Below are 16,799 nucleotides of genomic sequence, written 5' to 3'. Positions count from 1 at the left end.
ATGGTTCTACGTCAGAAGGCCGGCACATCATTGGCCGTCTCCTGCGTCAGCATCACATGCATGTGTCCCGGTGCTCACGTGACCAGCTTCGGCCAATAGTGAGTCGCCGTTCTGATGTAGAACCTGGAAGTGCTGCACTGTGTTTACAACGTAAACAGCATAGGAGGTGAGGGTGAGTAATTAATGACAGAAATTTAATTTTGGGGGTGAACCAACCCTTTAAGCCCCCGATTCGTCCATTTTGTGTTGGCCATTGTCATATTTTAATTGTTTGTAACTGACATGAAAACCACATCGATACGGTTTACTCGCATTGTGTCAGTTGCAGCGTAATAGACAAAATTATGGAATTAAAAGAAAATAAATAGGCCTACATAAAAAGTCCTAGTTTATGTTTTAATCCTAGGTTTCACCCGATCGGAACCAAACCAGAGCGGCCAGATTCTCCGAAGACGGATAAATAATAAAATAATAAACCATCAATTAGCTCCATAGTGTCACGAACTGCTCCAAGACATGAAGGTAGATCCAAATGCAGCTTTATTGGCTGGGGTAATCCAGAGGCGTAATCCAATATACAGGCTAAGGTCATACAGACAGGCAGTCAAAACAAAGAAAGAAACCAGGCAGGCAGGCAGGCAGGCAGGCAGGCAGGCAGGCAGGCAGGCAGGCAGGCAGGCAGGCAGGGACCATAGGCAAGAGAGTAATCCAGGGAACAGGGCAAGATATCAAAAACCAAGAAACAAGAAAACCAGGGAAACGCTCAGAAATGCAGTGTAACACTTAACAAGACTTCACGGTGAGTAAATGAATGAACATGGTATAAATAGACTGAGACTAACAGGATGATGTGACACAGGTGAATGCAATCAGTGAATGAGGTACAGGTGAATGTGATCAGTGATAAGTGATGATGAGTCCGGGCAGTGAGTTGTGGGAAATGTAGTTTGTGAATGATAATAGTCTTATGTGGAGTGCCCTCTGGTGGCTCTCAAGGGCACTCCAGCTGGTGACCGTTACACATAGCAGATTCAAGTTGATTGTGGTGATTCCGTCAGTAGTAGGCGCTCATGCAGCGTAAAAACCATGTGAGTGAGGGCAGAGCCTCTGAGAGAGGGAAGGGATTTGACGTCACACGAATTCCCCTTTGGTCAAAGCTGCAGGGGAAGGAAACAAGATGTGTTCCACTTCAAATGTGTATGCTCTTCACTCGCTAACTTCCTGTGTGGTGTCTGTCTGTGCATTATTGCCTCCTCAGAGTGAACGTCCCTAGCAACAGCAAATACAATAAAAATAATATAGGCCTACTATTGCGTTTCCAAAAAAAACTACACATAGAATTACAGCGGAGAGCAAGATTAAGGCATAAGAAGAGAGAAAGATGACAAATTGTCAAACAATAAGTGTATTAAATGAAAAAGGTAGAGAGATGACTAGAAGTCACATGACTGAAATGTGCACAGTTACTGTTAAATATGTTTGAAATATGTTAATAAAACCACTCTTAAGATTTTAGCAGCAGCAGCAGCATGTGTTCTTATACTCAATATTATGCAATCCAGTCCAAAATGTTATGTCATTAGATCCCCCCTCACTTTCTCTCTCTTTCGCTCTCTCGCTCTTACACACACACACGCAAACACACAAACTCTCAGACTCACATTCACTCAAGTCTAAATAGTATTACTTCTGTGTCCTGACTACAATAATTTCCTTAAAACCACAACATTCTCAGATAATCTTGGCAAACATCTTGAGTGAGGCTATTTCAGGAAATGTTTCACTCATTTGTTTTTTGCTGTCTTTGCTTTTGGTGTTTGTCTGGTAAGTTATAAACATGTTTTTATGCTTATAATTCTGGCATATTTATATCACTGTGACTGAGATCTAGTCTGGATTCAGGTTTGTGATCTTACATTAAACACCTACTGTTGTATGGATATGATGTTCTACTTACTCAAGCTGTATGAATATGCAGAATATGCAGCTATCTATAAACTGTTGCAAACGTTACAAGTTCTAAAACTGATGTTACTGAAAGCAAGCAGGTTTTGAATTTTAAAACACTTCTCTTACATTCATCTTACATTCCTCTTAAAGGATCATTTTTCACTGCAGTTTCAGTGTTCAAATGTTCAAAATGGGTTTAAGTCCAAAAGAGATTTTCTGAAGTTTCAGTTAAAGCGTTATTAAACCAACATTAAGAATATTTTTTTATTTCAATAAGAACTTCAGTGTGTGACAGAGAAACTGTCTTGGTTCTTCAGTGTTTGCTGACACAGATGCAGTGAAGTCAGTGTCAGTGTTGGAGGGAGATTCAGTCACTCTAAACTCTGATACTGAACTACAGGAAGATGATGTGATACAATGGCGGTTTGGATCCAAAAAATCTCCTATAGCTACAATCAACAGAGGGACTGGAATCTTCTCAACACATGATGGTCCTGACCGGAGATTCAGAGACAGACTGAAGCTGGATCATCAGACTGGATCTCTGACCATCACAAACACCAGAACCACAGACTCTGGAGATTATCAAATCAGGGCAAAGATTATATACAGATTCAGTGTTGCTGTCTATGGTTAGTATACTGTACATATTAGTGTTTTTCGCACATTATTTTTCAGAATTGTTTTACAATAATACTGCAAAGTGACTAAATTATTTTGTGCATCTTTGTTTTTTGCATTAATTTGAATATGTGCATCAGTGGGTTGAACGTCTGGTTATTGCTTCTGCTGCTGTAGGTTATTGCTGCTGCTGTTTCTGTAAGTACAGCAAGTACGCTGCCACTTATTACGAGTCTTGAGTGAACTAACTAATGCTGAAACAGTGCATTCTCTCAGGCGGAACCAACAGGGCAATAATACATCAGCAACAACCATAGACAAGCCCGAAGGTGTGTTAGTTCGGAAATCACTGCATAAACATAAACAAACATAAACTTTCACGTGATCGTGACTCAATAGATCTCAATAGAAGGGATGGGAGTTGGATGAGATCTGGCGCTGATCTCTCACTCCTCATCAATGGAGCTGTAGGATTACAAATTTAAGAATATGTTTTTGATCTGCTGATCCTACTTCCTTACATAACATCACATAAAAAACTAAGGTGAACTATACTGTATTGGGCATTCAAGGTGAACATGAGGGCATCCATTTACTGATTAGATTTAACAGTTTCCTTTGAAGGGGTTTTGTTAGTCTTTAATCTTCCTACTGAGAGTTGAACTGTGTGAATGTTTACATAGTCTTAGTTCTTGTGACCATGTGTTGTTTATACAATTTGGGGGGTACCATTATCTCAGTTGGGGGTAATTGCCTCTATTGTCTTTAGATGATTAGATTTAGTGGTCTTCCCTAAGGCTGTGTGTAAGGTCAGCACCTTTAAGGACTGCCCACTGAATGCCTATAAGATACCATGTAAAGTTACATTAGTCAGATTTGGTTGGATGACTGCAGCAACGTACAGCGAAGTTCTCAATAAAGAATAACTTCTGTTTGAACGTGATCCCAACATCTCCTGATCTTGCTTCGATGAAGGAAAAGAAGTTTCCAACAGAGCCTTTAAACCTGCCGGAACAGATTGGTCGAATGTCTTGACGTCACGTATATGACGACGTACCGCCGCATTTTCCTTAGCACCCAAGAATAATCTGTAAAAAATATATATATATATAACAACAAAAGAAACAAGGATGAAAAGAGAAAAACAGTACAAAATACAAAAACACACGTGGAATGTAACAGCAAGAACTTGAATTACTTGTAGCAGATCTATACAGGTGGAGCTTGGGAAGGTGGAGGGTTTCTGAAAGCGTGCTGCGCTGCTAAAACAAAGCTAACCGAGTTTTTGAAGGTTGACCACGAGAGCTCATTGGCTACTGATACAGCAGGAACCAAACAGCTGTGCCTTATAGAGAATCATGTGATTGCAAATGTTTGAGTTAAGGACCTATTAGCCTGCACTATCTAGTTTTGTTACAGAAATTTGTATTTATTCAAATATAAAATACTATTTAACAACACTGATTCTACACTGATCAACAAAACTACATTTTATGGGTTAAATGTGACCCTGGACCACAAAACCAGTCACATGGGTCAATTTCTTGAAATTGAGATGTATACATCATCTGAAAGCAGAATAAATAAGCTTTCCATTGATGTATGGTTTGTTAGGATAGGACAATATTTGGCCAATATACAACTTGTAAGAGCTAGGTATGTTTTATTTATTCTGAGCACCCTTTTGGTTATTTACGGTAATCAATGCACCTGGTGGTGGGGAGGAAGTAGAGTTTATCAGCTGTTCACCTGCGTGGTTCGAGAGGGGGTGACGGGGGAAGTCATATTTTTGTTGACCGCTATCTGAACGCTGTACCATATAGAATGTCTGATACACAATAATGGAATGTTTCAATACACAACCTTGTTTGCTTCTCACGATAATAAAATGACAAAATGCAGTCTTTGGATTTGTCATCATTGAAGCGCGTCTGGCAAATTAGTTTTCCCTGCTCAGCCTCTCGGCCGACAATTTTTTGTGGCTCTCAGATTGTCGCCCACACAACTATTTGAAAATCTGGATTTTGAGGGTACAAAAAAATCGAAAAATTTAGAAAGTCGCCTTTAAAGTTTTGCATTTATATTCGCGATTGTGCGGCATCCACTCACAAAAATAAACGTTTTATATATTTACGGTAGGAAATTTACTAAATATCTTCATGGAACATGATCTTTACTTAATATCCTAATGATTTTTGGCCTAAAAGAAAAATCTATAATTTTGCCCCATGCAATGTATTGTTGGCTATTGCCACAAATATACCCGTGCGACTTGTGACTGGTTTTGTGATCCAGGGTCACAAATCAGGTCAGTCCTTTAAGATAACAATTGCAGGCTACCATTTTATGACTTCACGTGGAGTACTGTTATGATACTGCTGTCATTTTGTTCTTCTTTTAAAACTGGACAGCCACTAGTCACTGTGTGTTTTCAGTGTTTTTTAATATTATTCTCTCGTGTTTTTCAGCTCGTCTGCCTGTTCCTGTCATCAGCAATAACTCATCATCATCATGTTCATTGTTGTGCTCAGTGTTGAATGTGAGTAATGTGACTCTCTCCTGGTACGCAGGAATCAGTGTATTGTCCAGCATCAGTGTGTGTGATCTCAGCATCAGTCTCTCTCTACCTCTGGAGATTGAGTGTCTGGATGATTCCTACAGCTGTGTAGTGGCTTATTCATTCACCAACCAGACTACGCTTCTCAACAACACTGATTTCTGTCAGCCATGCTCAGGTAGGCTACATCAGAAGTGATATTAATGATTGACTGAGCTTTGTTGATCGTCTTCAGCTACATTATGTACATTTTTCTTTCTTGTTTACGAACACTTGAACTTACTCCAGCATGATGATAGACCTACCTAACATGACAGAAAGCATCTTTGGAAAAAAATTAGGGCGGGGTTTATGACCGATACTGGGACCAACCACCTAAGGGCGATCGAGATGCTTTGGCTTCCCTGTTCAGGACCTGTGCGGCAACTTGCTAAAAACAAACATTTCGGAGGGACAAGACTAAATATAAATGTAATCAGTACACAAAATGCTTAACATTAAAGATGAACGAGAAAAAGTGAGTGCTCTTTGCCATCAAGGCTATTTATCTGCGGTTCAATCGCATGCACCAGTTCACTAATTCATTCAGGCTGGCAGTTAGCATGGCAAGTACCACCATATGTACACAGAGACATATCATAGATTATTGGAAAGTAAAATAACTTTTCCTCCATCAAGCCTCAACACTCCACTACAGGATGTAGTGACGGATCACGTGCGTTCCACTGACTATACTCCCATTGGTTGTCGCTCTTCATTTGTATAAAGTTAAACATATCTCAACTTTGTTGCGTAGCTGTACATGCCAATGGTCACTGTCGCCGGAAATCGCCAGCTCTCCACTGAAATGAAGGAGATTATGTCGCTTTGTTGCTGCGTGTCGCTGGCAGTGGAAACACCGCTGTAGATGGCATCACTGATTATAATGGGATCTGTTGTCTTTTGTCGAGTTGTGTTGTAGATTTAGTTTCAAAGTATGTTTAAGTGTTTATTGAAATGTAAAATTCCATCTCTGTGTTGTTCTTACCTTCCTTCAGAATCTATCCTTTGTTGTGGTTCTACTGAAGCTGTGATCCGATTGGCTCTCTCTGCTCTGGTGGGCGTGGCTACTATCGCTGTGCTGGTTTATGACATCAGAACCAGAAAAGATGAACAGCAGAGAAGATCGAACCCACGAACTGATTAACTATATTCTCATACCAGACAGCAGGGTGATATCAACAAAATAATATGTGAAACATGTAACCAATGCAATAAGTAAGGGATAATGTACAGTCAGCCAGACATTATCACAAAATAAACTGTTATATACAACATTTATTATACAATGACCAAGTTAATTGATACACATGAAACATTGGGCTGGAGTTTAAATGGCATTGTTAGCTACGACATAGAGACTATGGAAAGACAAATGGAACTGAATCATTATAAAGCATTGTCCTGGAAAACTGTTAACCCATAAACATGGGACTGTGTAATTAAGTCATAAATTTACATGATGTTTAATGGCTTTTACCCAATATTAGCATTTGTGTTTTTGTGCTGATGGAACAATTTTTTTTAGATACCATACTTTGATGTCATTATATACAGAAATGACATTTAAATATGGATTCCATTGAAATATATAATATAATATAATATAATATAATATAATATAATATAATATAATAGTAACATTTTGGGGATTTTAGCCAGTGGAGCATTTTAGCCAGTGGAGCATATCTTTTATTTATTACTTTTTCATTAAAATGTTATCTTTGTATCTTATGTGATGTGTGTTTGTGTCCTCTTTCAGAAATTCAAAGAATAGGATGGGGTGTATTATGAAGGTATAATAATCTGTGCATAATTTGCACATTATTCTTTGGTCTTGGGCTGATATATAATGAACATCCCAAATAATCTCAGACCCATCTAAAATCACCCACAGACAACTCAGGGTACGTTTACATGACAACGATATACTAAAAACTAAAACATTTTCCTTTGCGTATTTGAAAGGTTTCGTGTACAGACGACAATGTTGTCAAAACCAGAGGTGGTCTTATTAGGAGATACGAGGGTCCGTGGCTCTCCCAGTGGAGAAAGCTAACTTGCCTTGATAACCAATCACATTAAAGCCTTGAAGTCATTGAATTTCGTTCGTAGTTGTGATGTTGCGTTGTAAAGAAACATTACTTGCCTGAATAGGTAATAGGCTTTCAGGTGTGAAAACGCCTGAATGTGATACCGAAGCAGCTCTGTTGAGTCAAACTGAAACCTGTGGTGGTCTCGTGTCTTTAGTTCTGGAAAGAAATGTGGTATGATGTGTTGGCGGACAAACAGCTTGTCCGTAAATGTGTCTATTACTGGACGTTTGATGTTAATGTGCGTCAGTCGGTCACATGACTTGATGTATAAGAGTGTGTTTGTCTTTTTATGTTCTGCTAATATTCATTTAAAAGTTTGAATACCTGTTTACACAAAACAGTTTTAACTGTGAAATACTGAATCAAATGTTGATATATATATATATATATATATATATATATATAGGGGAGCGCGGGGCACAACCTAACGCGGGGTTAGTTGTAACACGCTTGTTTTAAATACTTCCGCACATGCTTGGATGACGAAACTTTGTGTATTTACTAGTTGCCATATCAACACTATATAGAAAAAAAAAATCCGCCAAAATTATTTTCTTTTTGGAAGATATCCATAGACATTTATTAAACCATAGCAAAAGTAAATTTCTTACTTAAGTTAATTTTTCATCTCTATTTTTTGTGTTTATTTAAAATAAGACAAATCTGATATTATTTTAATCTCCAAGATGTTATTTAACAGTTGAGATAGTTCTTTAATGCTTCGCTAACTAGCAGAAGACACTAGCAGGGTTTAAATCCCAGTTGTGCAGGCGGGGGCATGTTGTAACACTGCGTTACAATGTGCCCCTATTAGAAATATGCTATTATATTCTATACTTTTATTAATTTTATTGAGAAAACGTGAGGAAAAGGCGAATAAAGACTGAGAGTCAATGTCCAGAAATGACTAATTATTTATTTGTTTTGAACTATGTTGTAGAGCTGTGTTTTCATGTGTTCGTAGTCAAAACTCAAAAATGAGTTTCTATTTAATTATTAAAAATTGCCATTATTTTATATGAAAAAGTTTTTTAATTGTATTTTATTTAGAAAATATTTTAGTTTGTTTTGTATATTTTTTTTATTAGATCAGATAACATTTTAAGCTGCCATATGTCATGTTACAATGTGCCCCACACATGTTACAATGTACCCCACCTATGGGGCATGTTGGCACATTTCACTTCCATTCTTTCGGGGTATATCCAGAAAAAAGTATATACTGTATTAATAAAATAAAAACACATAATTGTACTAGACATGTGGGAAATTAATGTGGGGAAAAAATAAATACTCTGAACCATAAGTAGATTTGCACAAACTGAGAAAGTCAAAAAGCGTTAGGTTGTGCCCCGCTCTCCCCTATATATATATATATATATATATATATATATATATATATATATATATATATATATATATATATATATATATATACGCTATATATCTCAAACCAAACTGTAAGATCTTACTGCCTATACATTTTGTGTCTGTGAAATATGAATTGATTAATAGGCATGCGCAGCTCACTGGTATGCAGTGATCCTGCAGACAGTGCTAGAGTCAGTAAAGCTATGCTTGATTTTCACACCTAGGCTTCACGTCCTGCACTCTTATGCAACACATATCCTGTTTCGATCACGGGAGTAGCTTTAAGATTAATTGCATTATATAATTTACTGTTTAAACAATTATTTTATTATGCATATATGTCTGATGCTTGTTTATACTTTTTTTTTTTCATCAGTTTTGGGGAGTTTTTTTTCCAGTATAGCGTAGCAGTGCTGCCTTCCAAAGGACAAATGCAGTTACTACACATTTAATTAAAGATGTAAATACTGTGATTTGTTTTGTGATTGATGAGTTTTGTTGTGGATGTTTAGTGTGATAATGAGTTATAATGTCATGTGACTGATCAGTCTATATTGAAACTGCTTCTAGCAGAAAAGGTAACACTTTTAAAGAGCCTCCAACAAATCTGTTACTGGGTAAATCTACAACATTATTAATAATGAATGATTGTTAATGTATGACCTTGCTTTTGTCCACATAATGGTTTAGTTACAACATTCAACAGAAGGGACTGACTAGTTATGCTATCCAGATAAACTCTTTCTTCTTTAAACAAACTGTGCACACCACATCATAGAGCGCCATCTATTGTCCGATATAAAAGTCCAACCACTTGCACTGAAAGGGATTCTTCATCCTGAAGTGAAAATTAAGTCATATATTATTCACCCTGGTGTTGTTCTAATGTTGTGCACTTCTTACTTTTATGGACCACACACAAAAAAAAATGTCCCGCTCACGCTCGTCCATGATGGCAGTGAATCAGTATCAAGCTTCTTTTTTAAAAAAAGATGCACAAGTATCACAGGATGATCCCATGCAACACATGCTGTATCACAAGTGTTCTGGGGGAATGATAGGGTATAATTTGATCAAATAATGACCATTAATAGCATTTAAACAGTTTATTTGCACACAGACAGTGAAATAATGGTCATATCACACAAACGTTCATTGAGGGAAAAGAGTGAAACAGTGACAGAGCAATGTTTCACATTCATTTTCTCCATAAGGACTCCAGAAAAAACACAAAGAGTTGTAAACCAGTTCCAAGATGAACCACAACATTGTTGAGATTCATCCACTGATCCTTGATGACTGTGTGTACACAATGTGTTATTGAGATACTTCATATTATCTGATTAATTCCACATCTAATTCCACTGTTAGATTTCACGCTGTAGAATCAAAGAGTTACTATCAATAATGTGAAATTAATAACATCATCTAGATAATTATAAATAAGATAACTGTAAAATGAATTAATGTACATGACATTTTTTATTACAATTTAAGCATGTTATTGTATAGTTTATGGTCAATATTCCATTTTTACTGTCACGCTGTGCTGCCATCAATTTTTTGATCAATTCTGGGATCTTAGACCTTGTATATTCATATTCAAATTTCAGAAAGTCATAAATGTGACAAATGGAAACATTTGTTAAATTTATGAAAATCTACAATATGAAATAAGCCAGTTAGTTGATTTTAAACTATTCTTAGCATGAATATGAATATTTTATTTTAGTATTAATGTTAGTTATTTCACAGTCATAAATGCTTGTAGATGAAACTTTCATAGTGAAGCAACTGCTGAGATTAATCTTTAAAAGATCTGACAAAACCAACATCACCTAATAATGCACAGACATACACAACACAACATTTGGGGGCGGGGTTTCAGAGAGAGGGCGTGTGTTTGGAGGCAGGGGGCGTGGCCTAATTCCGGAAGTTCAACACTTGTTCTCTACACCAGTGGTTCCCAAACCTGTCCTGCCGGCACCCCAACACTGCACGTTTTCTTTGTCTCCCTAATCAAACACACCTGATTCAACTCATCAGCTCATTATCACATGGGTTAATGAGTTGATGAGTTGAATCAGGTGTGTTTGATTAGGGAGACAAAAAAAATGTGCAGTGTTGGGGTGCCGGCAGGACAGGTTTGGTCTACACATCCTCACTGCAGACACTCAAAGGTTTTTAGACTGACTGGAACTAGTGATGGCAAAATGAGGCTTCCTGAACCACTGAAACCTCGCAGCCCATTGCTTCAGCCAAAGGTTCATTACTCGAAGCTTCATTCAGCATTGCTCACTAGTGACACCTAGCTACTGTGCAAAGAAATAGCAGACAAATTAATTCATTCTGAACCAGTGTCGCCCCCCCCCCCCCCACCACCACCCTCCCAATGCATATTTTATAAAAAATACTTTTATAAATAAAAATATTTATTTGTAATGTAAATATACAAAACAATTATATTTATTTGTATATTTATATTTAAATTGATATTTTATAAAAATATTTATTTATTTATTTTGTACTCACTGTTGATGTCTGTAACCTTTCATTTGCAATAATAAAAAGACATGATCAGACATTTGTCCATTACTGTGTATAATATAAAATATGTATCTTTCTCTGTCTGAATTTACTTGTGCAGAGTCACACACACAGTTAATTAATTATTCATAAATTGTTTGGATAGTGACAGTATGAACAACAATAGAGGGAGTTAGAGGGAGTTAGAGGTACATTTATTACATAGAGTGTAATAAAGTACATTTATTCATTTAGCAGATTATAGATAACAGATTAAAGTAAACTGCATCAGAATATAGTCTGGAAGGAAGGATTACAATAGATTTTTTATTGAGAAACAGAATTATTTCAAGTGTGTTGGGGTTTAGACGATTCCTCTTCTTGGACAAAATCTCTCTAGCCTTGGAAAAGATCCTTTCACAAGGAACAGAGGATGCAGGGTAACATAAAAATGTCAGTGCCAGCTGGTATAAATGAGGATACTGATGTTTCTGTTGAGCCCTGACAGGGGAGGATTCCCTCTTTCTTGCTGGCTCCATTACCAGGAAAAAGGAAGAGTCACAAAAAGCAAACAAATCCAAAAGGGCAATCCAAATCAAAAAGCAGTCCAGTCCAGATCCAAAAATCCAAATAATCTTATCTAATTAATATAACAAGACTATAATATAGCGAGGCCTAGGCTACTATAATAATAATATACTACAACTATTCTAACCTGATAATGTAATAATATACAGCCCTCACATATGACACAATAACGACACTGACACTGACAGTGATAGTTTTCTAACTCTCTGACTCTCTGACACTACTACAACTGCTTCTACTACTCCTGACAACACCCACAAGGTGGCGCGAGTTTCGAACCGCATTTTATCCGGAAGCGACACTCAGACCGAAACGATGACGTATCCACACAAACTGAGGCCTCGTTTGTCATTAGTTACGTGATTTTCACGTTAACAACACAAGCCTCGAATCGCGGCTTCATCTGGAACGCCCACTTTTAAAACAATATTGAAGAAGCTAGACATTATTCAAAATAAAGCATTAAGGTTATGTAGTGGAGTCATAAAAACCACTCCTGTGGCAGCCTTACAGGTGGAATTGGGAGAAATGCCTTTGCATCTCAGACGGGATCAGCTATCTCTGGTCTACTGGGCTAATCTTAAAGGGCATCAGGAGGGTCATATAGGACTGAATTCTTTAACAAACTGTCAAGAGAGAGGAAACATAAAAATTAAAAGTTTTGGATGGATCATTAAATAAAAGGCGAGTGAAGTTGAGGTAGATCAACTAGTTGTGTGTCCTACAGTTTCCTACCCTGCAGTTCCTTTGTGGATCCTTGAGGTGCCTTCAGTTGATTTTGGCCTCTTGGAGGCAAAGGAGAAAATAGAAGAATTTAATAAATCTTATGTTGAAAGGTATTTACAGGAGACATATGGGGATAGATCTATTATATTTACAGACGCATCAAAAAGAGAAGACAAGCAAATGGGGGCAGCATTTGTCATCCCAAAACTAAAAATAGGTGTAATGAAAAGGCTAAATAACAATTTAGCTGTTTATACAGCAGAGCTGACTGCTATTTTTCTGGCTCTCGTATGGAGCGAGAGTAATAGGCTTAGGCCAAGAAATATAGTAATAGTCTCAGATTCAACTTCAGCATTGTGTAGTATTAAGAACCTACAGTCTCAGACAAGGCAGGATATTGTACTAGACATAGCTCAATTAATAAACAATCTGCAGAAGTCAGGAATCAGTGTCACATTTTTGTGGGTACCAGCTCACATTGGAGTTACAGGGAATGAGTTGGCAGATCAGTATGCTAAGAAAGCTACAGAGCGATCTAGTATTGATATGGAAATTAAATACAGTAAGGCTGAAATTAAGAGTATTGTTAAGGATAAACTGAGAGGAAAGTGGCAGAAGTTGTGGGACAGTGAACCAACTGGTAGACACTTTTACAATATTCAAAAGAATGTGGGAGGGTGCAGAAACGTACAAATACTCAGGAAGAAGATGTGATCTCTAGGATGAGGCTAGGCCATACAGGTTTGAACAGCACCTTGTTTTTAATGAAAAAACATGCTGATGGCACGTGTAGTGATTGCAATACTCAAGAAACTATAGAGCATGTGATAGAATCCTGTAATAAGTACCAGTATGAGAGGCAGAAGTTACTTAGGTGTCTTGAAGCTGAACATATACCCTTAAGGATTAGAGGGTTATTACAGAGACAGTCTGAAGAAACATGCTACAGCTATCTGTTCATTTTCCTAAGAGAAACGGGTCTACTAAGGAGAATATAATTGCTTTTTTTTATTTTTATTTTTTTATTATTATTTTTTTTTATTATTATTATTATTATAGAGAGTAAGTAGTAGTGATGGCCAGATCGAGGCCTCGTGAAGCAATGAAACAGTTGAACCAAATGTGCCATATTGTTTCGAGGCTTCGAATCAATCCGACACCCGTCTCAACGGTGACACCTAGTGGTCACTTGCAGGTGTTGATCTGAAACAACCTTGACGAGCCATTAAAAAAATGTGTTTTTTTATTATTATTATAATTTTCTAATATGTGAAGCTTGTAACCTATAGGCTCCTCACTGTGCATAATGTTATTTTGGTCATGAAAAATGAATATTAATAAAATAAATCAAGCCACAATGTCTCACTTTTTTAGAGATTTTTATTCAAACATATTAATTTCTCTGCTGTGAAAGGACTTAGCCTACTTCTTTTTTTTACAGATAATTTCTCCAGCCTTTGAAAAAATCCTCTCACAAGGGACACTTGTTGCTGGCATGCAAAGATATTTTTTAGCTAGGACATACAAATGAGGAAAGATTACTGCTCTCTCTTTCCAGTAAGTTAGTGGATCATGAGTTCTGGGCAAATACGCATCGTTGATGTATTTTTTCACTTCCACTGTGGCATAGGCTGTAGCATTGTGTATTTCATATGTAGACCTATAAAATGTATATTCACACAATATTATATTATATTATATTATATTATATTATATTATATTATATTATATTATATTATATTATATTCACATTGAAGCTATTTTTAACATGATTGGCAGTTGTGATTGGGACATTAGGTTGTAGGGCATTGGGCTATGGACTTTATAAACAGTGTCCCAAAAGGTTGTAATTATATTTCAATTAAAATTATATTTCAAACAATTGCATAGATGGCCCAGCAGTGTCAGTAGCAGGCCTAGGTAGCCTACAGGGGGAATGCCATCCTCTGCACCCGCAAAATGGCAGGATGAGCGCTCCTCAAATGGCGTATCATGGATGATGTATTGTTGCAGTAGGCTATATACCGATCACAATACACACATCTCACTTTATTTGGGGTTTCTAAACGGAAATGCTCCCACACCACAGATGTACGGCATCTCTTCTGGGGAGCCTCCATTTTATCTATCTATCCAAATCTATCTATCTATCTATCTATATGAATCTATCTATGTATCTAGATATGTATCTATAATCTATGTATCTATATATGTATCTATCTATAACATATGTATTTATATATGTATCTATAATCTATCTATATATGTATCTATCTATAATATATGTATTTATATATGTATCTGTAATCTATCTCTATATGTATCTATCTATTAATCTAGCTGTCTATATATATTTATATCTATGTATCTATTAATGTGTCACTATATGTATACTCTGTCTGTCTCTAGCCTATCAGTCAATGTGTTGTGTAAATTTAAATGTAAGCCTAAATTGCCTATAACTAATCAAATCGCACTATGTCACTATATCACCAAAAATCCGCTACCTCAAAGTCAAACTCCTCTCACAAAAACCCACGAGGTCAAAATGCGTTTATTTCACTTTTATACAGATGTGCGATTGTGTGGTTTGTTCCCGACCGTTCCAATCAAACGCTGATTCGGCGGACCACACCTGATGAAACAGTGAAACACTTCGAGGCTTCGTTTGGTCATAGTCACGTGACATGGGTGTTTCGAATCACGCTTCGGATCAGTGTTTCGACACATCTGCGCTTCGCTTCGGGATCTCGCAAAGCTTCGGAACGACTGTTTCACGTCAGCCATCCTTAGTGTGCACGCGTTTCCAAAACACGTTGGGAATGCCTAGAGTGACAAGCGTAGAGGAGCGTTCAGTGACCCTGGTGAATGCGTGAAGCGCGGAACACTGAGGTCTCACACCAATCGCTAGATTGCAAAAAGAGGCTACAGCAATCAGATTGTCGGCTGCGGTTCTCTTGAATGTGTTTGAATGTGTATGTATGTGCAGGTGCTGCTTCTTAGACACTTTTCCGTTTGGTTTATTGATTTATTGTATTTATTTTTTCTTTTCTTTTCTTTTTTTACCACTAGCCGGCGGGCTGTAAGAGATGTTAGTGAACTGATGGTGGCCACCGGCTAGTAGGCTAGTTTCTTTTCTTTGTTTGTCTTCCCCCCTTCCCTATTAATAGCCTCTGTGTGGATTGGGCCCATAGGATAGATTAGCCTGCCGGGTTCTAGTCTGGTTTCCTTAGAGTGTTTCACCCATTTGGAACTGATGTGTGCAGTGTAATGCTGTGAAGTGTGCATCTGTTGTAATAGCTCAACAAGCAATGTTGCCGTGGTGTATAAGCTGAGTTTGTAGTGTTTGTTCTACTCTAAAGTGGTGTGCCTTAGCTCACGTGTGGTATCGAAACCTAGGCCTGGTTAAGCTTACATTCTGGTGGCTCACCCAACTATGGCTTATCCCTATGTTAAATGATGGATTTGTGTGTTATTTATTGACTACCTAAAGCGACTTGTTATGGAAAATTTTGGTTTTCATTGATTTCCAGTATTGATTTTCATTGACTTTCAGTAAAACATTGAAATGACCTTCTATACGTGGTCTACGTGGTAAAACTGACGTGTATGTGTTTCTCTTAATGCTGGGTAACAGGTGGGACGTCAGGAGGCGGCAGAATGAGAAGGGACCTCAGACTCTAGGGTCAGAGGTCGCCCAATTTAGAACTTGTGAGTTTGTAAGAAACTTAGCAGTATCAGAAAACTAGCAGGGAAGCCTCTCCTTGTTTAGATAAGGGCCTGTAAGCAGGAGACCTTGAAAGCAGTATAAAGACTCCTCTGCCCTCCCTCTCGTCGTCGCACTTGTTTCACAGACTGTACTGATGACTTCTGTGTGGCAACTGGGCCTTCTTGCAAGAATAAAGACTTTTTAATGATCATTTGAATTTCAGAGTGTCTCTTACGCAGTGATGATTGTTTAATGAGAATTTTTGCCACAACAGACTCATTTTTAACTAAGATAAAATAAAGATTGTATCTTTTTACTTTGCTAAACCAAGCCTGTGCGTGTTTCTTTATAAAAGAGTCTCCTTGCTCTCACCAGTCTTGGCCAAGGGGTGGCATAGTCAGCACTGGCATCGCCCCACCAGGGGGCAACACTATGGGAAAACATATGTTTGTCGAACCATTCGCAAGGTGGTCCTCGCTCTGCAGGAGTACATGAAAAGTTTCATTAGTGTTCCCCGGACATTTATCGACCATGTCCATAAAAGAGGGCTTTTATAAAATTGCCAGTAAGATACAGTATATTGATAGGGTGACATCACTTTTTTTTTTTTTTTTTT

General features: G+C 37.5%; 1 protein-coding gene across 1 annotated transcript in view; it reads left to right on the top strand.

Moving 5' to 3' along the window:
• LOC307169642 (uncharacterized protein) overlaps positions 1–16,799 on the top strand; it is a gene marked incomplete at both ends in the record, with an annotated part of 160,440 nt that continues 143,641 nt past the window's right edge. The window contains 3 exons of the mRNA XM_079890370.1: positions 1–70; positions 2,268–2,582; positions 5,040–5,306. Of these exons, the coding sequence (XP_079746496.1) occupies positions 1–70; positions 2,268–2,582; positions 5,040–5,306 (652 nt within the window). The remainder of the gene's footprint in view (positions 71–2,267; positions 2,583–5,039; positions 5,307–16,799) is intronic.

The sequence above is a fragment of the Squalius cephalus genome (assembly GCF_949319135.1).
Source record: "Squalius cephalus genome assembly, chromosome: 13".
Taxonomy (NCBI): domain Eukaryota; kingdom Metazoa; phylum Chordata; class Actinopteri; order Cypriniformes; family Leuciscidae; genus Squalius; species Squalius cephalus.
This window is presented reverse-complemented; position numbering and strand designations above follow the sequence as displayed.